At 28.0% G+C, this 24,454-nt stretch overlaps 2 protein-coding genes and 1 pseudogene across 2 annotated transcripts; 2 read left to right on the top strand and 1 right to left on the bottom strand.

Moving 5' to 3' along the window:
• The first annotated feature begins 3,781 nt into the window (after nucleotides 1-3,781).
• Nucleotides 3,782-9,387, top strand: LOC110615151 (calcium-transporting ATPase 1). Its single transcript, XM_021756872.2, has 7 exons — nucleotides 3,782-4,275; nucleotides 4,951-5,005; nucleotides 5,088-7,039; nucleotides 7,405-7,563; nucleotides 7,841-8,012; nucleotides 8,114-8,412; nucleotides 8,740-9,387. Exons 1-7 carry the CDS (start codon nucleotides 4,099-4,101, stop codon nucleotides 8,986-8,988), a joined length of 3,063 nt encoding a protein of 1,020 aa, XP_021612564.1. The 5' UTR covers nucleotides 3,782-4,098; the 3' UTR covers nucleotides 8,989-9,387.
• Nucleotides 9,388-12,291: 2,904 nt separating this feature from the next.
• Nucleotides 12,292-14,201, bottom strand: LOC110616080 (annotated as a pseudogene).
• Nucleotides 14,202-19,607: 5,406 nt separating this feature from the next.
• On the top strand, nucleotides 19,608-24,099 carry LOC110614422 (interferon-related developmental regulator 1). Its single transcript, XM_021755950.2, has 13 exons — nucleotides 19,608-19,922; nucleotides 20,187-20,361; nucleotides 20,475-20,555; nucleotides 20,852-20,934; nucleotides 21,018-21,133; nucleotides 21,238-21,348; nucleotides 21,584-21,693; nucleotides 22,006-22,288; nucleotides 22,378-22,455; nucleotides 22,558-22,608; nucleotides 22,713-22,802; nucleotides 23,288-23,365; nucleotides 23,867-24,099. The coding sequence occupies exons 1-13, from the start codon at nucleotides 19,913-19,915 to the stop codon at nucleotides 23,909-23,911; spliced, it is 1,311 nt and encodes a 436-aa protein (XP_021611642.1). The 5' UTR covers nucleotides 19,608-19,912; the 3' UTR covers nucleotides 23,912-24,099.
• The last annotated feature ends 355 nt before the right edge of the window (nucleotides 24,100-24,454 follow it).

The following is a 24,454-nucleotide window of genomic DNA, read 5'->3' as shown; positions in this document are numbered from 1 at the left end:
TTAAAGTTTAACAAAAATTTTCAATCATTCAAAATTAAACCCCTACATAAGATAATTTGATAAAAATATTCATCAATTACCTGTCTAAATCCCTGTATAAGATAATTTGGCAAAAATATTCCTTCTTCTTTATCATCTCTCGAGTATAAATCATTAAAATCTCCCGAACAAAACTACAGAAAAGAGTTTTTACGAGATAAAATTCGAATAAGGTTCTAAAACTGATGTCGTCATTGAATTTCAGAAATCCATAATAACTAGTAAACTTCTATTGAATATTATCTTCCGAAACAACCGAATCAATAAAATTTGAAGAAAAGCTAACAACAGAAACAGATCCATGGCTCTTTCACATTAACGAAAGGTATATTTCCAATTCTTATCAATTGATTGAGAAATAATCATAAAAATGTAAAAAATTACGAAAAAAAATTTCATACGATAACTAAAAGTTTTTGTTTCCATCAAAAATAAAATGTCTGGTTTGTAACTAGGAACCAAATCCTTCAATGCAATAACTGTTCGAGAATTGCCGCCATAAATATGCCAAAGTGGTCTGCATATTCTGAAAATTAATTGGATTGTATATGAAAAGTACCTCTACCATACAGAAATTATAAGTGACGATCGGAATATCTCTAAAATTTTTAATAAAAAACAACATCGCATATTATCTTATATGAAAAAGAGAAAATAAGAAATTAGGTTTAAAGAAAAAAAAATGAGAGTATCGAGTCATAAAAGCATTATAGTGGGAAACTTTAATATACCCCTACTTAAAAATTAAATTTTCTCATATAAAAAATAAAAAATAAATAAAATTTTAAGAGGGCGAGGTGGCATTTTATTGTTCTCTAGTCTAATTTGAATGACTCTAGTATAATTTTTATCTGTTCAATAATGCATATCATATTAGATACTTAGAGAATAATAAAGAAAAAATCTTTAAAATATGAGTTATTTGAAAATAAAAAAAATTTATGAAAAATTATATGGAATGAAAATTATATTAGTGAATTTTATATAAAATGATCATATGAAGGTTAGAAAGTGAAAGATTAAAATTATCGCAATCATTAATATAATATATTATAATAATTTAAATTTAATAATTTAGATTTTTAAAATTTATAAGGGTTGATTATATTAAAAATATTATTTTATTTTTTATTATATTTTAATTATTTATATTTATTTAATTTTTTTTGAAATGGATCTATTTAATTTTTATAAGTTATTTAAATAAAATAAAATTTTAGTTTTATACAATTAGTAATATTTTATACAATTAGTTTTATTAATTCTTAAATTATTTTATATTTTATCACGATTAATATTTTTTATAATAATTTTAATTTATTATATAAATTTATTCTCTATAATGATTCACATTAAATAAATAAAAAATATATAATATTTATTAATTAAATTATTTAAATATAATTTCAAAAATTATCAAACCAATAAACTAACGCTATTGGTAAGATAGTAAATAATTTTTACATAATATTTTGTTATGGATTTATATATATTTATATTGTTTACAATAATTTATTTTATTGTCTAAATATCATTTTATATGATAATTATCCAATTTTTATAAATATATTTTAATATTTTATTTATTATTAAAATAAAAATATAATAAATTTTTTTAATAATAAAATAGAATAAATTTTTTATTATAATATAATAATATATTATATTAAAAAGTATTCGAAAATCAAAAGTTCAATAACAATCAATATAATAAATTATATTTCTTATATCAAAAAATTAAAAATTAAAAAAGTTATAAGATGATAAAAATAAAAAAATTTATTTAATATATTAATTATTATTTTATATAAAAATAAAATTAAAAATATATAAAAAATTATAAAGTTGTACTACATAATATAAATAATCTCTCATATATTTATTATTATTCATAGAAGAGATAGAAAACATGTAGTATTAATTAATTAATAATATTATTTATAATTTTCAGTTTATATTTTATTAAAAATAAAATATATATTAAATTTTTTATTTTATTTTAATTAATATATTATATTAAAAATAAAAAAATCGCATACAATAGAAAATTAAAAAGTCACATATAAATAGTAATAATAAAAAATTAAAACTTTATATTTAAATTATAATAATAAAAATAATATATTATTTTTAATATAAATATATTAATTAGTAATATTATTAAATATAAAAAAAAATTTAAAAATAAAAATAAAATATATTAAATATGTTATTTAACACAAATAAATAATTTAAAAAATTTCACTCCGTATAATTATATAAATTTAATTATATTATTTATATAGCCTATTTTAAATTCTAATTATATATATATATATATATATTGATTTGATTGGTCCTAATTTTTGTTCAATCGCCAACAAGTCTGAGTTGGATTTGACTAATTCGGTTCTGGTTTGATTCTGACTTCAGCCGGAGCCGGGGCAACGGTTTCTCCTTGGACCCAGACGGACAAAATCACAAAATATGAAAGGACAATGTACCAAGTCAAAACAAAACGGTCCCCCACGACGAAAAATAAAATAAAGAATAAGCCAAGTCGGATCCATGAAAAACGGGACTCTCTGTCGTCCTGTTATTGGCTACTAACCACAAGCCTGAAACGCGTGATTATGATTCCCACCCATTCAGACCACGCATACCTAAACTTTGACTTTCATTGGATGCCCTTAGGCTTTCGATTCTCTACAGTGAGATCTACATCTACTTTTCTCTCTACAGTGAGATCTACATCTACTCATCTGCTTATTGTTTTCTTTTATTTACCTTTGTTAAATAGGGTAAATAATTATAAAATTTATATTAAGTTTAAGAATAATTAAAAAAAATATAAATTTAATTAATTTTTAAATAAAGTCTTATAATTTAATTTATAATAAAAAATTACTTTCACATTATTAACAATATCACTAATTAATTATAATTTACTCTTAATATTTAATAAAAACTATATTTTAATTCTTATATTTTAAATTTAGTTTGTTAAATTTTATTTTATTAATAAAATAATTTTTTAATTTAAATTTTACATTTTTAATTAAAATTAATTCTAATATTTTTATAGATTAATTTTTAAATATTATAATTACTAATAAATTCTTATTTTTACAAATTAATCTCTTTATTTATTAAATTTTAATACTCTAAATATAAAAAAATAATAAAATAAAAATAAGATAAAAAATTTGATATATTTTTTTATTTTAATTTATAAAAATAATTATTGAGAAAGAAAAAGTTAAATAAGAAAAACTCTTTAAAATTGAATTTAGATGCACATTGCATTAAAATTATTGATTTAATTTTTTTTATTTTTTAAATTTATTATATATTATTAAATAAATAAATATAAAAAATTATAATCTGTAATATAAAAAAATTTATTAGTCGATCAATTTTAAAAAATATATATTATAACATTATTTATATTTTAAAAGATTATATTATCTATTAATTTTATCAATAAACATTATAAAAAAATTTAAAATACTTTTAATATAAAAGAATTAATTAATAATTTTTTTAAAATTAAAAGATTAATTAATAAATTTTTAAAAATATTATAGATATTTTAATATATTTTTAAAATTAAAAATCAAAATAATAATTTTTTTATAGTATATAAATTAAATAGTAAATATATATTTAGCTTTCTCTTTCAAAAATAAATCATATTTTTTTATAACATTGTAATTTTCTAATAATCCAGGCAAATGTATACTTTCTGTCGTTTTCTCTTCATTTCCGTAATTCATTTTCTCCTTATTCTCCTGCAGGCAAGGATCTAAGAAAGCGTGAGGAAGTTGCCGTTTACAAGGTCAAGTTTAGTCTTGGTTTGCTTTTATTTCTTCGTTGACAGGTGGAGCCAATGGAATAAAGCAATTGCTTGAGAATTTTGCAAGATCAGAGTACCTTTGGTTCTTGCTTCTGATCAGCTTCTCTTTGAATTTTTCCTACTATTTTTGGTGCTTTAGAAGAGTTTAGAGGTTAGCATTTTTATTTTCAAACTAAGTTCAAGCAAGTAGAAATCCGTTGGTTTGGTAGGAGGAATCCTATGTGATGGAGAACTATTTGAATGAGAACTTTGGGGATGTGAAGCCTAAGAACTCATCGGAGGAAGCTCTGCAGAGATGGAGGAAGCTCTGTTGGTTAGTCAAGAATCGGAAACGGCGATTTCGTTTCACTGCTAATCTCTCCAAACGCTTTGAGGCCGAGGCTATTCGTCGCTCCAATCAGGTCTACTCTCTACTCTTAGAAAGAACGTCTTACTGTTATTTTTTTTTTCGATTCTAAATTTCTTGTATAGAAATCGCGTTATATAAGAACATGTTCTTGATCGGAAATTGAATCTAAGCTTCAAAGATGCATAATGATTTAGATATTCAGTACTCGATTACATCGTGATAGTTTCTCTAGGGATGAAGCTAGTAAAGATTTGTGATCCGTCAGAGGATAATACCGCAACATAATGAGAGTAAGCTAGTAGTTGTTCAGTCATGGTGGTGGGCTTTGTAGTCTTCTATCTCTCATGGTTTGGTGACAGTGGGTTTCTAGTACCGCGCATTACATTAGTGCGACTTTGGAAATTGCTTATTGTGTGGAACACTTTGCAATAGTACTTGGACAGGTTGTTCTCGGAGTAATGTAGCGTTACTGAGATGATTGTTATATTAATTTGCTGTTTACTGTAAAAACCTCAGTTCATATCTGATTTCTTGTATCCTATTGATGGCTTCCTTAATGGCCTTGAAAACTATTTTCATCTTGATGTGTATCTTAGAATCAACTAAATATGTTGAAAGCAAAAGTCCATCAAAAGTAAATGAATAAATTACCTTACTCTCTGGTATTATTACATCTTCATTACCCCTTATTCATTTTATTTCCTTTTTTTTCATCTTCACATTTCAGGAGAAGCTTCGAGTTGCAGTTTTAGTCTCAAAAGCTGCTCTTCAGTTTATACACTGTGAGAATCTCTTGCTTTATTCAAACTCTAAGTTTTGAGGTAATCTCCTTCCATGTTGACTTTTTTCCTTAAATACTTGTAGGCCTAAATTTGTCCAATGACTACACGGTACCTGAGGAGGTTGAGTCTGCTGGCTTTCAAATTTGTGCTGAAGAGTTGGCAACCATTGTTGAAGGCCATGATGTGAAGAAACTGACAATTCATGGTGGAGTGGAGAGCATCTCTGGCAAGCTCTCCACGTCAATTACTGATGGTATTTCTACTTCTGAGGACTCACTGAAAAGAAGGACTGAAATTTATGGGATAAATAAATTCACTGAGAGCCCACCAAGGGGTTTCTGGGTTTTTGTTTGGGAAGCTCTTCAAGATACCACTCTTATGATACTTGGTGTTTGTGCCCTTGTGTCTCTTATTGTTGGCATAATTATGGAAGGATGGCCAAAGGGTGCTCATGATGGACTAGGAATTGTTGCAAGCATTCTGCTTGTTGTCTTTGTCACTGCTACAAGTGATTATAAGCAATCTCTGCAGTTCAAAGAATTGGACAAGGAGAAGAAAAAGATATCAGTTCATGTTACCAGAAATGGTTTGAGGCAGAAGATCTCCATATATGATTTACTTCCTGGTGACATTGTTCATCTTTCCATTGGAGATCAGGTCCCTGCTGATGGACTCTTCGTCTCAGGGTTTTCTTTGTTAATTAATGAATCCAGTTTAACAGGAGAGAGTGAACCAGTTCCTGTAAATGCTACAAATCCATTTCTTCTTTCTGGAACCAAAGTTCAGGATGGATCATGCAAAATGCTCGTGACTACTGTTGGAATGAGAACACAGTGGGGTAAACTAATGGCTACACTCAGTGAAGGAGGAGATGATGAGACCCCATTGCAGGTCAAACTGAATGGAGTAGCAACTGTCATTGGGAAAATAGGCCTATTTTTTGCTGTGGTGACATTTGCTGTCTTGGTGGAAGGGTTATTTAGACGTAAGCTTCATGAAGGAAGCCACTGGAACTGGTCTGGTGATGACACCATGGAAATGTTGGAATTTTTTGCTGTTGCTGTTACAATTGTTGTTGTTGCAGTTCCTGAGGGCCTTCCATTGGCTGTCACATTAAGTCTTGCTTTTGCAATGAAAAAGATGATGAATGATAAGGCACTTGTTCGTCATCTGGCAGCTTGTGAAACAATGGGCTCTGCCACAACTATCTGTAGTGACAAAACTGGGACACTAACAACTAACCACATGACTGTTGTAAAAGCATCCATTTGTGGGGAAATCAAGGAAGTAACAAGCTCCAAGGGGACTTTTAATTTTGGGTCTGCAGTTCCTGGTTCTGCTATGAGAATTCTACTTGAATCAATATTTAATAACACTGGGGGAGAAGTTGTTAATAACAAAGACAACAAAATTGAGATACTGGGATCACCAACTGAAACTGCTCTTTTAGAATTGGGGATGCTACTTGGAGGAAATTTCCAAGAAGAAAGGAAAAAATCAAACATTGTGAAAGTCGAACCATTCAACTCTACAAAGAAGCGAATGAGTGTAGTTTTACAGCTTGCAAATGGGAGTTTTCGGGCACACTGTAAGGGAGCCTCGGAAATAATTTTAGCTGCCTGTGACAAATTTATAGACACAAATGGTGAGGTTGTTCCCCTTGATGAAGCAGCTGTCAACCATTTAAAAAATACAATTGAACAATTTGCTAGTGAATCTCTTCGGACTCTTTGCCTTGCTTACATAGAAATTGGAAGTGAATTCTCTGCTGAAAGCTCTATTCCTTCCAAAGGATACACTTGCTTAGGTATTGTGGGTATCAAAGATCCAGTTCGCCCTGGCGTCAGAGAGTCTGTTGCAGCTTGCAGATCAGCTGGAATTGTTGTTCGAATGGTAACTGGAGACAACATAACCACTGCAAAAGCTATTGCTAGAGAATGTGGAATTTTGACTGATAAGGGCATAGCAATTGAAGGACCAGAATTTCGGAATAAGAGTGAGGAGGAGTTGCATGAACTGATTCCAAGAATTCAGGTGCATCTTTTTGTTTTTATCTCCAATATTTTGGAATCGCTTCAGTTTGTATTTGGTGGATTGATTCATACTTCATCTTCATGACATTTTGACGTTCAATTTGCATGGCATGCCAAGGATATCTTTCTTCAATTTATATTTGTTATAATATTTCACCTGCTTTCTGGTTAATTATTGAAAATGTGCTGTGGTATTTATTATGTTCATTAGTATTATGTTTCTCAGTTGGCCATTAACACCCCTTGAATAGTAACTATAATTCATTTTTGTTTGGATATATATGGCTTTACTGCACCTCTGTGTTGCCTGTAAATGATGAGAAACTTGTCTGCTAAACAATAGTTGGTTATTCTTAATTTTCACAGGTAATGGCCCGATCTTCACCATTGGATAAACATACCCTTGTGAAGCACCTGCGAACAACCTTTGGAGAGGTTGTGGCAGTGACTGGTGATGGTACAAATGACGCTCCGGCTCTTCATGAAGCGGACATTGGGTTAGCCATGGGTATTGCTGGAACTGAGGTTTGTTTCTGCTCGATCTATCTGCATCTCTGTAAATTAAATGCATGTTATTAGAAGAATGCTCTGTACCATGTTTAGGAGCCTGATGACCACTGTGCTTCCAAACTTTTGGTATTAGAAGAAGCTTATTCAGTTCAATTCTTTCAGATGAAAAAACTCTAATCCTTTCATGCTTATTCTGCTCCAGTACTTGGATTTTTGTGGAATGCTTATCCTCCTGAAATTTTTGTAAGACCTATCAAGTATATATATTGAAAAGCATGTTCTTGTTGTGTAGGTGGCAAAGGAAAGTGCTGATGTCATAATTCTGGATGATAACTTCTCCACTATTGTGACAGTGGCAAAATGGGGACGTTCAGTTTATATAAACATTCAAAAATTTGTTCAGTTTCAACTGACAGTCAATGTGGTTGCCCTGATTGTCAACTTTTCTTCAGCCTGTTTGACAGGTAACTCAACCTATTACATGCCTCTGTTCTGATTTTTCGCATATAGTACTCTCTGGGAATGACATTAATATTCATCTTTTTTCGGTCTAATGTTCTTGTAGGTAATGCCCCCCTAACTGCTGTTCAACTTCTCTGGGTCAATATGATCATGGATACTTTAGGTGCACTAGCACTAGCCACAGAACCTCCTAATGATGACCTGATGAAGAGATCACCAGTTGGTAGGAAAGGAAACTTCATTAGCAATGTAATGTGGAGAAATATTTTGGGGCAGTCTATGTATCAGTTTGTGATGATATGGTATCTTCAGACGAGAGGAAAAGCATTTTTCCATCTTGATGGTCCAGATTCTGATTTAGTACTAAACACGCTAATCTTTAACGCGTTTGTCTTTTGTCAGGTAGTGCCATTCTTACATCTAAATCTAACCAGACCTTGTTTTTTTCTTGTATTTAGACTGCACACATTTGTTATTCCTGTGCAAAATTCTTTGTTGCATGTTAGGCATGTCTATCATAGGCCTGGCAGCAGTCCTTGTATATCATACTTTATGGTAGTAAATGATAGCATTTTATCTAGATTCCTTCGTTACCAAGAATATAACAAATGACTTGCTGTTTCTAGGTGTAGGTTCTGACTGATTTATGAAACTCATCAATCCCTTATCATCTCTGAATTATAAGCCTATGCAGGTTCAGTTACTGATGCCAATATCTTCCTTCTTCAGGTTTTCAATGAGATTAGCTCCCGAGAAATGGAGAAGATAAATGTCTTCAAAGGAATACTGAAGAACTATGTGTTCGTGGCTGTACTCACTTGCACCGTGATCTTCCAAATTGCAATTGTTGAGCTCCTTGGTACGTATGCAAATACATCTCCTCTCAATTGGCGGCAGTGGTTTGTCACCGTTTTCCTTGGTTTCCTTGGCATGCCAATTGCAGCTGCCTTAAAGATGATACCAGTGGTATCAAACTGAGACCTGAGCAGTGAGCTAATGTGCTAGGTACTTCCTTTGCCATCCAAATTCTCACACATGAATGAGATTTTTTAAACTTTTGCCACCCATTCTTTATTGTAATTTTTTAATCAGCTCATCATACAGCTGTAGCATCAATGGGGCTGTAGAATTTTTTCACAATAAAAGTGTGAATGGCTACCAAAATTTGAGGCCAAAGATGGTTTTGACTGCTTAGGTGTTGTTGATTAGAAGCATGAAAACTGATCTTCATGGCAAGATTTGTTACGAACCAGTAAAGCTTGTAGGAGAAAGAATGTGATGCGATTTATAAACTGAACCTTTTCATGGTCTGAGAGTTCTTTTACTTGGTTATCCAGTTCTAGTAACATTGCCTTTGTTGAAATTTGCATTCTTTTACTGTTGCAAAAGGAATTCTATTTAGTTTCAAGAGAATAGGTTAGATATTGATACTAAGATCATTGATTAGTTTAGTTTTAATTTGATTTATTAGATAATATATATCAAAATTATAAGTTATAAAATTCAGATTTTTTTATGCTTTTATTTGGATTTTTTAGTTATACTTTGGTTGTATAATTCCTGATATAATCAATAAAATTCTAAGACCATTCAGTCTCTTGTTTTCTCCTCTCAAAAACCAACATCACTTCCCTGAATATCTAGCATCAATCGGCCAAAATAAATGCATAAAATAAAGAACATCATTATCATTTATTTATACCTATGTGAACAATAGGGCATGGTTGAATGGGAGAGTTGAGTTGTGAATTGTACAAAATGTTTCAGTTTCTCAAACCTGGATTGTTGCTTAAAGTCCTGAAGTTTGGATACGCCTATAAAGATCATGGATGTGCCCAACTCAATCACTCCCTTGTGTGCGTCCCATCCTAGGCTTTAATGGAAGAGGAGCGCCATGGTGATTGTCTCCCTCAAAATATTACATGTCTGCACCTCCAAATTCCTACTGCTCTAGAGTCTTTTTAGCAAAATCTTGAAGAGACTGAAAGGCCTCAAGAAAAAGGTTATTAGATTTCATGGAGGTCCTAATATAGCACTTATTTTAAGCTTTATCTGACAAATTTGTTCAATCCAATCTTCTTACTGGCAGAAAAGAAGGATTTAGTTTAGTGGGGCATTCTCTTAAGGATGAATGAAAGAAGCACCTTTGTTTTTGTTTGTGTTGCCTCAATATTCACAGCAGTGGATATTCGACTTTTAAGCTTGAAGGGAATTTCCCAAGGGCAAATGACGTTGCTTCCCTTCTGTCCAGAGATTGCTCTGTTGCGTCAAGATCTTGAAAGGATTTTTTAACCTTTGCCTTTCTACCCCACCTGCTCTTTAGTACTCTCTTCGTTTCATATATTTTTTTATTTAATTTTTTATAAATATAATTTTTTTATTAATTTTTTAATTATACATTTATGGGACGGATAAATTATCGTTCTAGCCAAGGAAAAATTAGTCCATCTATTCTTCATTTTTATTAGCAGAAAATTGGAGATGAAGTAATTATATCTAAAATCGTATGATGAAATGATCGGTAGCAGATTATTTTTTTAAAAAAAAAAATTAAATTCTATAAAAATTTGATTGAATTTTCTCCTTGTAAATGATTTTTTTGTTATTCTTTCAGTTTACAGCCACAAACGAGACGTTGCGTTCTGCTTGGAATATGTACTCGACGAAATGACATAATGAATTGTTTATGTGTCGACTCTCTGTATAAATGTATATTATCACTTTGAATTTTCAAATAACAAACATGAATAATCATCCGATGGGTTGGCTGGGAGGGAATGGGACATGATCTTAAGGACATGAAAAACTTATTTAAAGGAACTATGAGTCTAAGGAATACTAAAGATCGGGTTTAATTTCCGAACATGAAAAATTTTTCTAGTTTGAACATTCATGCCTTCGTTGAAATAATACACAGACAGGACTATGTAAAAACCACTTAAAAAAAATATTCAAGAACTAAATAGAAGAAATTTTTAAAAAATGAATATAATTTATTTGAATTTTTTTTATTAGACACAATCTAGGAGAGAAAATAAATAGTATTTCATATTAATTATTTTTCTCTTTATTTCTCTCCTTGCTTAATTTTCCTTCAATCCAAATATGTGAAGGGAGGAAAATTTTTTTTTCTCCCTCCCTTATTTTCACCCTAGCAAATACGGTCAAGAGGTGAGGATCGAACCATTTTAATGGAAAGATTCCAATAGTTGAGCTTCTTTTCAATCAGATGAGAGAAAGGCATTGAACTATCACGTGATTCAGACAATTGAGTCCAACAAATTGCTATGAGATTACGAAAAAGATCCCAGCAGCGTTTTCTTGCTTCTTGTACTTCAATTTGCACGTATTTGGAACTTTGCAGGCGACTGATGATGAACAGTCAACAGAAACTGAAGTTTGATGTATCATTTCTAAGCTGATTTAAATCGAAACAGTTTACGAAATTAAATCAGTTCAAAATTTTAATTTAATTTTATATTTTTTATTTGATTTAATTTTAATTTTAAAAAAAATTAATTATTTTAATTTAATTCAATTTTAATAAAAAAATTTTTTGATAAAATCCAACCTTATCTCTTACGCTCTGACTTACAAATCATAGACCATAATAGGATTCAAGCCTACTAGGCCCCTCAAAGGACTACATTATCCAAACACTAAACGACACTTGTGGTTAATGCTGCCAATGGCAGGCAAAATACCAAGTACTCTGCCATTTTTGACTACGTAGCTAAGACATCCATAAAATAATAATAACAAAATCTACTGTTCTATGTTCACTACGTCAACCTAATCTGCTCGTATCTTGGGTTTCAGTCCTCTCATGCAAGCAAAAAGGACTGCTTTTGGTGAATGGATACCCCTACTCTGATTTTGTACCGAGTAAAAATTAATATTTGGCAAAAAGCTTCTTTAAGTCGTCATGAAATTGTCAAATGTCACTTCAATCTTGGTCAATTTTTTTTTTTCATTAACACCCTTTAAAATTTAAAATCAATATTTTTTTAGCCCAAAATTAAATTGATGGTATCACATCTCCATTAACTCCATTAACTGAGTGGAAAATTTTTCACTGAAACAGTATCTATAACCCACTAATTCCTAAAAAACAAAAACTCTCAAATATTTCATTAAAGTAAGTATAAAATGAGCAAATTCTTCCTCTGGATAATACTCTGCCATAATCTCTTAAACAAAAGAGATGAAAATGTTTTTTAAGCTATCATTTACTTTCAAATCCATCTTCCACAATGAACATAAAGAAGCAAGGCGCCTTTACTACCAAAAATCCATATTTCTCTTCTATTCTCATCCCCCATTTACTGTCATACTTCCTTAACAAAGCTTGGTCTCCATCAATGGCATCCTCTCCAAAAACTTCACCTATGAATCCTATCCTTCTCATCTTTTCACGTCATTTCTCTTTCCCTTCATTTATATCTCCATGATTGATTAATGCTTTGGCTGCATCCCTGCCTCCCTTTACATATTCTTCTTTCTTTATTCTCTCTCCTTTTAAACTAGCTTTGCTTTTCATTTCTCTACTGCTTCTCTATGATTCAATCCTTGATAAACATCTCAAATCACTCCTAAAATCATATACATTATGTAATAATCCAGAAAACACTCTTTGAGACAAGTAATCCTCTGTAAATTGTGAGTATGAATTGAAAAAATAGGGGGAAAACTCCTATGAAGCCCTTAGAAACTAATCTCTATATCATTGATCCTTTTACTGATAATAGCACAACAAGTCACTGAAGAATAATCTAAAACATTTATGGCCTCGATTGGGTAGGTGAGACAACCTGAGAATTTACAAGTTTTTGTTGTTTCAAGTTCTTCGTTTCCAGTTTTTGAATGAGATTGTAGCACTGAAACACATCTTCCTGCGACAGAAAAGGCCAAGAAATTGCAACCTCATTGATCAGAATATGCTCCCAACTTAATGCATTCATCTGATTGTAAATAAATGAACAAAATCAAGGACTCACAAGTTCAAGAAACCCAGAGTAAGAAACGGAATTTATCTTACACTCCAAAGCCTGTCTCGTTAAGCTGTGATCCATTGCCATTAAGATGGCTGCAGCTGCTATGGAAGACGGTCTATGATCCATCAGATTGATCTCTGTACATAAGAATCCCGTTTAAAATCACAGAAAATACACAGAAAGAAAAAATAATCAATACCCATTTAAAGTTACCTCTCATTAAAGCAAGGATGAATCCCACAGTCCTTGACATTATATTCTTTGATGGAGAATTTTTGCAGAATTTGATGATCAGGTAATGTAGAAAAGGAAAAGGAGTAATGGAAATCATTCTCCATTCCAATGTGTTTAACACCAACAGCTCCATTCTTTGAATTGATTTGTTGTCAAAATTGTAATCCTCAATCTGAAATTGGGAAAGAGGGCGTCGTCCTCTCTCCTCCAACTTTGCAGCCAAAGAAACACAAGCCACTGACAGTAATCTGACTGTCCATGATTTCTCACACTGCAGAAGCCAAAAAATGAAGAAAGATTACTCCAATTTCAAGAACGAGAACTGAAAAGAAAATCTTTAAGTGAAAATAGATTCATCTTACATCAATAGGCATCTTTGAGAGGAATCGATCAAAGTATGTAATGGACAAATAAGCTGTTTGGAAGCGGAAACCTAAGATTAATATAGTCTGCATAATTACCAGAAAATCAGAAATCTACATTATATTAAAATTTATCATTTCAAAGCTCAATGAAACAGAGAACACCAACTTCGAGAATCCATGAGATTTCTTCCAATCGAGCACATTTGATCCTGTTGTCAAAACCCATGTATTGATTTCTTCTGAACCAAAAATCGATCTCTCTCTCAAACAAAATGTCCAGATACCCTCCATCTTCTCCTTCGTCTTTCTCTGTAACTCCTAAAACACCACATGTATTTCTTGTCATGTCAATGAACGTATAGTCATCTACCACATTTTCTATAAGACAAGAATCAGTTTCTTCACAAAGAAGCCAAGAGAAAGATTCACCTTCTATCTTCTTCTCCATTCTCTTCTCTCTCTACAATTGAATCTATACAATAATTTTAAGTAATGAACCCATGATTTGGATAGAGAAGAGAAGAAGAGGGAAGGGATGAAGATGATGGATGGGTAGATAATGTCTAGCAAGAAATGGGATGGCTCTTTTAACGGTTTTTTTTCAATGATTCAAAGAAACGAACCAATTTTGATTTGGTTTGGCTTATTTATTAAAAAGAAGGCAATTGACTTAAAAAGTCAAATATTTTCCTATTTTGATAATTTTATTTAGCGTTTTAATAGTAATATAGTCTAAAATTAAAAAGTTTTATATAAATTTTATTTTAATTTAAAATTAAAATTAAAAAGGTGTGCTTTTAATAATGCTTGACTATGCATAACTTTTTTATTATTAAATAATGAATTATGTTTGACACATAAATAAAAAATAATTAATATTAAAAAAATTATTATAATAATTTTATTTAAAATTTTTACAATTTAATTTAAAATTAAAAATTTGAATTTTTATTTAAATTTAAATTCAAGAATTTGATACCTTAGATATATAGATTTTTTAATTATTAAATATGAGACCCATCTTCAAATCAAATGGACGATGATTGAGTTTTTTTTTTTTCTTTTCTTTTCCAATTTCTAAAAATTGTTATTTTGTGGACTACGCTAAGCCAGGGTTTGCCATTACTGTTTTGGAACGATTTCTCGCAGAAATTAAAATCCAAATTAAAAAGTCAATTTTTAAAATTTTTTAAAATTAGAATTACATTTTGATACGATCTGTAATATAATTTTATACATTTTTTATTTTGATTTGATATAATTTTATGTATTTTTAATTTCCATTTGATTTTAATATAAATTCTTATTTTGATTTTTGCTTTGATACCGTTTTTAATTTTTATAATAAAATTTAAATTTAAATAAAATAATTAAATATTTTTAAAATAATTAAAAATATTATTAATATCAAACTAACAAATCTCACAATTAAATTTTAAAATAATATTAAATATCCACATAATATTTTTTATTTAAAATGTATCAAAATATTAATAATCAAACGTAATATAATTATTTTATTATAATTTTTAAATTTTTTAAAAAATAATAAAAAAAATCTTGATAGGACTTCTAAAAACTTATTATAATATTTTCACAAAAAATAAATTTCAACTAAACGAATTTTTATTATTTCTCATAAATTGCAAATTTATTAATTTATTAATTTCTTTATTTTTTATAATAAAACTATATAACTTTATCTATATCTAAAACTATATAGTTTTATTTAAAATTATATAATATCTAAAACTACATAATTCAACTAAACAGTATTTTTTTAAATAATTATAATTATTTTAATTTTATTACAGTATATTTTATTAATATTTATAATTTAGTTAACGTTTATATATATATATATATATATATATATATAATAGAGTAATAATAAAATTTTCAAGTATATATATATATATAATTTTAATAATTCATATTTTATTAGTATAAATTCTATTAATATGAAAATAGTATATAATATAATTTATTTAAATACATTATTTAAATAAAATAAATTATAATCAATTAACTAAATTATCTAAATGAAATAGTAAGAAATATTTAATAATTAAATAATATTATAATTATATATGTGTAATTTTATTAAAATTATATGATATATATAATATATTATTAAAAATATATATTAAATTATAATATTATTATAAATTATTTTTTATATATAATTCTTAATAAAAATAAAAATAAAAATAAAAATAAAAATAAAAATAAAAATAAAAATAAAAATAAAAATAAAAATTAAATATCTAAATAAATTAAATTCAATATAATTCTATTTTTACACCATCATTTTTTTTTTAATTTTAATTCAATTCAACAATATATTTCGGTTCAATTCCGAATTCAGAAACCATACACAGTGCTAAGTGCGTGCTTGTTTTCAGAGCACGAGTAGCTCTAGCGGGTTTGCTGGCTTTACGCTAGCGAATGTCATCGTGGAAGTCACGGTCCAATGAGGAGAGGAATTGTAATTGTCAGGTGGGTACCGACAGTTGGTCGTACATTGGTTATTGGCGATTGGTTGGGGTTTGTTTCTTTTCTCATTGTGGACCAATTAGAAAAAAGTTTCGTGTTATATTGAACGACCATGGTATCGCGTTTAATGGAATGTCACGTAAAGGAGGTCTAATAATTTATAGTGGAGCAGGAAAGTGTAATAATTTATTCTAAAGAAAATAATGAAAATAATGTCTTAGTTTCAGTTAGTATCGTTTTATTTATTTTTAAAATTTGAAGAGATTACTTAATTTATTTTTTAAACTTGAGGAATTTATATATACTATGATTAATTATTTGATCTATTTGAAAATTCATATTTGATATATTTTAATAGTTAAATTGTTTATTTGAAAAAAAAATTAAAGGCATATGACTATTCATTCATATTTTAATTGAAAATAATTATAAAAAACTATCACGGGTTTAATTATTTTTTATATAAAATTCTATATTTTAATTTGAAAAAAAATTTCACATAAAATTTTATATTTTAATTTATAATAAAAAAATTAAATATTTTTATATCATTAATAAAGTGAATATTTTTTTAACACCATTAAATATTATTAATAAATTATAATTTATTTTTGAATATTACATGAAATTTTTGAATTTAAGCCTTTAAATTTTATTTTATTAATAAAATAATTTTTTAATTTAAATTTTTATATTTTTAATTATTAATGGATTCTAAATATTGTAATTATTAATAAATTCTTATATTTATAAATTAATATATCTGTTTATTAAATTATAGTATTTTATATATGAAAAATAATAAAATAGAAGTTAAAGAATAAATTTATTTATTTTTATTTAATTAAATAAAAAAGTATTTATTTGTAAGATTATAATATTTAAAGATTAATTTATAAGAATATAGGAGGAATTATAACTAAAGGGGTTATTTTATTATAAAATAAAATTTTATAACTAAATTTATAAATATATGGACTAAATTATATTTTTTACAAAACTTTAAAGAATAAAATAAGATTTTAAAGATTAAAATATAATTTATCCTAATTATATTTTATATAAAAATATTTAGCAAAAAATTTTCAATTTTTACCATTAACTGGATCAATAGAACTAAATTGAAATTAAAAAATTAATAAAAAATTATAATATAAACTCTGAAGCTTTTTATTAATAAATATATAGTTCTCTAATTTAAGTTTTATATTTAAAAGTAATAATATTTTATATAAGGTTTATTTATAATATAATTCTTAAAATTTAATAAGTTTTTTCCATTTCAAAAAAAAAATTCTTAAAATTTAATAAAATCCACAACATAAATATATCAACTATTAAATTTAGTCAAATTACCGAAACTAAATAATGAATTTTTTAATTAATTAATTTTGTCCACCATTCATCAAAACTAAAACGACAGCGTGCAATATATATAGTTACCACCAGTTAGTATCATTATTAAATGTCGCTTCAGTAGCAAGCATAAGATATTACATAAGAAAATGATTTTTTCATTTTTAAAATATTTTTAATTATTATAATACTCTTAATTTTTTATTAATCTATTTATATATTTTACATTTATTGTTGATAAGTAATTATTTTCAAAAAATAAATTCCTTTAATTTATTTTCAGAATTTTTTTACATAATATAAATTCATTTAATTTATCTTTTAAATTTTTAATAAAAATTAAATTATATTTATCTATTAATTTTATTCTAAATATATATCTAAACTTTTCAGCATAATAAAGGTAATAATAAATTTATAAAATGCTAGAATTTAAAAAATATTTATTAAACATATAATAGATAATATATAAAATATTTTTTAATTAAAATTACTATTATATAGTTATAAAAATAATTATATTATATATCATTTTTAATAAATAGGCTCGATTTTTTATGTATTAGTATAATGTTAGAAATTAAAAGTATATATGGATTGTAGTAAGTTGATTAATAATAAAATTTATTTATACTATTATTCAAAATAAATGTTAAGGAAATAATTTTAAGACTTTTGGAGAGATAAAGAGAACATGAAAATAGTTTTTATTTTTTTATTGATTTTTGAATTATTTTAATATTTTTAATATTTTTATTAATTTACCTATGTATTTTGTATTATTATTAGTAAGTAATTATTTTCACAATTTAAATTTATTTAATTTATCTTTTAAATTTTTAATAAATATTAAATTACATTTATCTATTATATATATAATAGATAAATTTTAATATATATATATATTCTAATTTAATTTTGAAGTACTATATTTTTATTTTATAAATATAGAAGTTAATTTATTTATAAGAAAAATAAAATATTTAAAAATTTCAATATAGTAAAAGTAAAATAAATCTATGTTAAAATTTAAAGAATATTTAATAATTATATGAATAGCTCATATATAAATTATTTTTTAATTAAAAATTATTATTATATAATTATAAAAATAATTATGTTACATATCATTTTTAAGAAAGAAATGTTAGAAATTAAAAATATAATATGAATAGTGGTGATTTGATTAATAATGAAATTTATTTGTATTATTATTTGAAATAAATATAAAGAAAATAATTTTAAGACAATAATTAAAAAATTATATTTAAAATTATTTTATTAACTAAAATAATATATATATAAAAATACATAAAATATTATCTATATTTTTTTTTTAAAATAAAAAATAAAAAACGTTAAAAAATTTAATAATTTCCGCGCAACAGGTTGAAAATTCTAGTTAGTTATAAGCATAACCTTTTCTCTAAATGAGTGAAACTCATTAAATAAACTGACATAAAAAAAAAAAGGGTAAATCTTTCTTCTTTAATATCTCATGACTTAATTTTTATACTATTCATAAAGTTTAGGAATAAATATGATGGGTTTAAAATTCAAAGAATGAAAAATAAATTTTTTATAGAAAAATCATCAATTTTTTTTTAAATTGAAAATTGAAAATTAAAAAAATAAAATATAAAATTTTTCAGATTTATTCAGATACAGGTAAATCTATAAGTATATAGAAAAATTATTTTTAAAATATTTATTTTTTTATATATAATTTATGGATATATATTCCTCCAAAAAATTTCTCTACGGTAGATTTAAACAATTTTTTTCATATAAATATTCATATATCTATTAATTAATAAAATTACATTCCTACTAGGTTTAGGAATTAGGAGTCAGACCCTCTATAAATATCCATATATCTATTAATTATAATTTCTCCCTTAGATATTGTATTCACAAATTTCTTTTGAGATTGCCTCCACACGCTCTCCCTGTACGGTAATTCTCATATTTTTAAAATTATCCTTGTGTTTATTCTTGATGAAGAATGCATGATGAATACTCACGTGGGTCCAAAGGAAGTAATTAAACGGTTTTGATCGTGCCACGTAGTGAGACTCACGAGGACTCCTCTGTTCTCGGCTACACACACACCGAATATTCAATGCCCCTCTGTCTGAGGAAACTCTTCTGTCCATGGCCGTTTCACCTGAAGCATAAATTGAAATTTTGAAAGCCTCTCCTTATTTTGTTTGTTGGTTCTGTTAATGCCAGTTTCTCTTGCGAAGCTTTCTCTGTTGTTAACCTCAGGAATTTTAATGGCTATCTCCTCATTCGGCTCAACTATCTCGTCATCTTTTTCTTCTTCTTTAAATTTTCTCCAATTTTATTTCCTTCCTCTTTCATTTTCTGATGAATCCTTTACTTTTCAGATTCGTAGTAGACCCTGGTTCGTATTTTGACAAACAAATTACGTAACAGCCACAGAAGTCTCTAGCCATGGGAAGGCGTAAGTCCTTTTTTTTTGTTAATGCAATTCGAATTCAATTACTTGTATTTGTTAAAATTAGGTAGGGTTTCATCGAATATGTGTTTTTTTTTTTTTTTTTTTTTTTCTGATAGCAAAAGGCAATTATGAGGAAATTATATTTTAATTCTATAACTTTGAAGTTCGAAATTAGCTTGAAAGCTTTTTGCTCGAGTTTTGCATGTGCAGATGAAAATTAGAGGATGTTTTGAGTTTTGAAAATGGCGTTTATGTTAAATTTGGCAGGTAATGGTCAGCGTAAAAATATTGTCATGTTAGATTCTGATGACGATGAAAATAGTAGTGTGAATTCCTCAGCGACTATTATATCGGATAGCATGTCCATGTTGGAAACCCAGGAAGTTCAGCTCGACAAAAAGTGTGTTTTGGAACAAGCTTTAGATGATTTATACGAGAAGAGGTTCGCTATTTATTTTTTTCTTTCCTAATCATTGTTTTCTGAATTCTGTTGGTAATTTGGAACTTTGTTACTGAATTAAGCTAATTTAATGCTGTTTGATTTTGTGGGTAAAGGGGTTCGACAAGAGAGAAAGCTTTGGCAAATATTATTGATGCATTCAATAGAAATATGGAGCATGAATTTGTGGAGAAGAGGTAAGAATTCTTACAAGTTTTTGGTGTTTTTATAGATGTTAGAAACTTAGGACTAATTCAAGTGGCGAGAAACTTTTGCTGTACTCAGATGTGTTCGTTGTTGTTTGGTTGTTAAAATTACTATGTACAAGTCATTCGTGAACTTCTTTATTTCTTGCTTTCTTTCTTTATCAATTGCATTCATGCAGTTCTCCTTACTTTCTCGTTTATTTTTGTTTTATGAAATAATTTATATGCATCATTCATCATTGTTTTTCTGTTGAATGGTTCTCATGTCTCATCGTATGTTCCTGCAGATTTGCAACTTTACTGCATCAATGTCTTAATTGCATAAAAAAAGGGTCAAGCGAAGAAATAGCTCTGGCATCTCATGCCGTTGGTTAGTCTTCAACCCGTCTTGTTTACTCTTGCACTTTTTACTCCGTTGAAATGAATTAGCAATATGTTTTGCCCTTTTTGTAGGATTGTTGGCTTTGACAGTTGGCTCTGGTGATAAAGCATGTGAAATATTACAAAAGTCAGTCACCCCGATTCTCCAAGCTCTTAATTCCGGGTCTGAATCCAAGAAGACAGTATCGGTACACATAATATGCAAAGATTTTCCTAATGAAGAGTTAATTATTCTCCAATTTGTGGAATTATTGATATGCTGAGTTTTCTGTTTTTTCTATAATGACTACAGCTACTGGAGTGTTTGGCTGTTGTCACTTTTGTTGGAGGAAATGAGCCAGCAGATACTGAGCGCTCATTGCAAATCATGTGGAAACTGGTCCATCCTAAACTGGGCTCCAAAGTATGCACCTCTTTCCTATTTTATCATCTGTTAGCATATATTAATTCATGGTCATTTTCGTTCTCACTTACACTTGGGGGTGCATGTATATCTTCTATCATTTTAGCCACTGACATCTATGGAATGTGTCTATATATTAATCCTATGCATACAAAACTGTAAGTCCTGTAATTAATACAGAGAGATGCAAGTTTGTTAGTCATGCTTTACAAATTAATCAGTATTATTCATTCAGGTAGTTGCTGTCGAACCTTCTGCTCCTGTAATAGCAGCAGTTTTGTCTGCGTGGGCCTTTCTTCTAACAACCGTGGATGGATGGACACTTGATCCTAAAAATTGGCAAGAGTAAGTAAATTCTTGATTTGAAAAAATTCCTCCATTATACTCTCTCTGTGCCTTAAACTTGACTCACCTTTTGGCCCTAGAAATTCATTAGACTAAGTTCCATTCACACAGACTCATCCACTGCCAACCTTCCTAGTCAGTTTTTTTGGGCCTATGGTTTTTGTCAAACCTGTGGAAGTTTTGTAGTTCTGATGCAGTTTGGCTTCTTGTGTGCCATGAGAGTTCTTGGACCAGAAGGCTGAAATCATTGTGCTTTGCAACTTGAGAAAGAGACACATTTTAGTGTAATTTTGTTTTTGTCATTTGATGCAGGTCCATTTCTTATCTTTCTGGTCTACTGGATAAGTACGAACGATTGACACGAATTGCAGCTGGTGAAGCACTGGCTGTAATTTTTGAGATGGGATGTTTAGAAAAGATTGCTGCTAAAGCTAAAGGTTATACTGATAGCACGGTTCAAGAAGGGGAAGAACTGAAAGCTAAAATCCTGAATCAAATAAGAAACCTTTCTGCAGAGGCAGGTGGAAAAGGATCCACGAAGAAAGATCTTAATAGCCAGCATAAGTTATTTAAGAATATCTTGGAGTTTCTTGAGGTATTAAGCTATTAATTTATTTTTCCCCTCATTTTTAAGATAATTCTTTTTTGGGGCTTTTGCAATAACATAACTTCTGATTTTGTTAGAGTGGTAATTGCCCTGAAACCTCAATGAAGATTGGAGGAGATTCACTACAGACAACTACATGGTCTCAACTAATACAGGTTTTTTAATTAATTTTTCCCTCCTTTCTAATTACTTTGGTGTATCATTGGTTTTGGTGTGTGGGTGAATAGTATTAAAGACTGATTTGATATTTTTGACAGTTGAACTTTTTAAAGCACTTTCTTGGCAGTGGGTTCTTAAAGCACATGCAGGTTTTTTTTTCACCCCTCAGCCTATCATCTTCATCTTCTCTACAAATATTTGACTTTCTTTTTGTTGATTTTTCACTTTCTGGTACATGATTTTGTTGAAACAGGATAATGACCTCCTCCACAGTATATTTGACTTCATGCCAAAGAAGAAATCTGTTAAAGTTGTTGAGCGCAAGATGTCTAGTACTGAAAAGGTGAGTTCCTATTATTCCAAGTATGCAATGCAGCGTGCTGATTTCCAAATTTTTTTATGCTTGCACTGTTCCATCCTCCTGAACCCTTTTGTTACTGCGCTTGAAACATTTTGTAAAACTTTCATATTTTGTTTTTAAGAGTAAGCGTCCATCGGCTACTTCTTATGGAAGTTTGTGGAAGTTTTTTGTAACTGTTGATATCAGCGATATACGTAGGCAGGAACTATGATGATACTTGGGCAAATATCTGCATATCTAACTTCAACTTTTGTAATTTATAATTTATCGTTTTGGTGCTTTTGGGTCTGCACTGCAGCACCAGATTTCACAGAGAAAGACAGTGGATGAAAATCAAAAGAACTTGCATGTTTGGCTTCCATTTAAATTTGATAAACATATACTTTTCTCTGGGTTGTCTACCTATGATCATTCTTTTGTTGTTTTTATTTACTGGTATATGTTTAAAATGATTGTGTTTGATGCAGAGGATGTACAAGTCCCCAAATTCAGCGCTCAACAAAGCCAGGACCCGGTTTCTGAACAAGGAGAGGATGTCGTCTAATGTTGGTTCCTTCTTCTTATAAACAAAAAGTTGATGAATTGCTTTTCATGTCCTTTTAATTATATGGGAGAATTACAATTTAGTCTTTGTGGTATAGGAAATCTCACTAGTTAGTTCCGTGGTTTTGAAAAACACATTAAAATATATGAGGTATTAGAAAATTTATTAATTAGTCCATCCATTAATTTTAGCCACTAATCAGTTGGAGAGTTTAATTCGTTTAATTTTTATAAAATCAAAGAACAACTAATGAACTTTATTTACACTTGGACTAAATAGTAGAATATTTAATGTCTAAAATTAACAATTTATTGATTAGTAGAGTTTTTAATACTTAGGAATGTTTTAATGAGTTTTTTAAATCAGTGGATTAACTATTAAGTTTTACTAAACTTGAGGAATTAAATTGTTAGTTTCCCTAATTTGAAAAAATAAATCTTCAAATTTTATGTGAGATTTTTGGTCTTTCCTCTTTGACATAAATGTTTTTCTAACTTTGCAGGCTCGCAAAGCTGGGTATTTTGCTGCTAATATTCGTGACGATTAGGCATGAGGTGCCCAATTCTATCTGTTCATAGCCCAAGGCTACTTAATAAACATATGCAGTAACAATCTAGAGGATTTTGATTTATGTTAATTTCAATTTTGTTTTGTGTGGACCTTTCTAGGAATTATGCAGAAAGCTTAAGCTCATTATTTGATTAATTAGATGATTTTTTTTAAATTTAATTAAAATTAAGTTGTCATTCTTTTAATATTTTTACTCTTTTAAGTTATAATTTTATAGTCAATGATTAAAATGTAATTAGAATATTTAATATAAAATAAGAAGTTTCTAAACTCTACAGCATAGTTAATGGACTTTATATTAAATTATTAGTAGATTTCACAAGTATTAAATTAAATTAAATTATGTAGAAGATTAGGATAAACTGATTGTACTAAATTAATAATTTATAATATAATTTTTGAGAAATAATTTAGTTCTTATAATTTCATTTTATGAATAACATAGTTTTTTTTTTATTAAAATTCATAATTAGATTATAATAATTTGGTTTTTTAAATTTTATTTTTTTATAATAAATTA

Source organism: Manihot esculenta, chromosome 5, assembly GCF_001659605.2.
Source record: "Manihot esculenta cultivar AM560-2 chromosome 5, M.esculenta_v8, whole genome shotgun sequence".
Lineage (NCBI taxonomy): Eukaryota > Viridiplantae > Streptophyta > Magnoliopsida > Malpighiales > Euphorbiaceae > Manihot > Manihot esculenta.
Note: the sequence above shows the minus strand (reverse complement) of the source record. Positions and strands in the feature narration are given on the sequence as shown.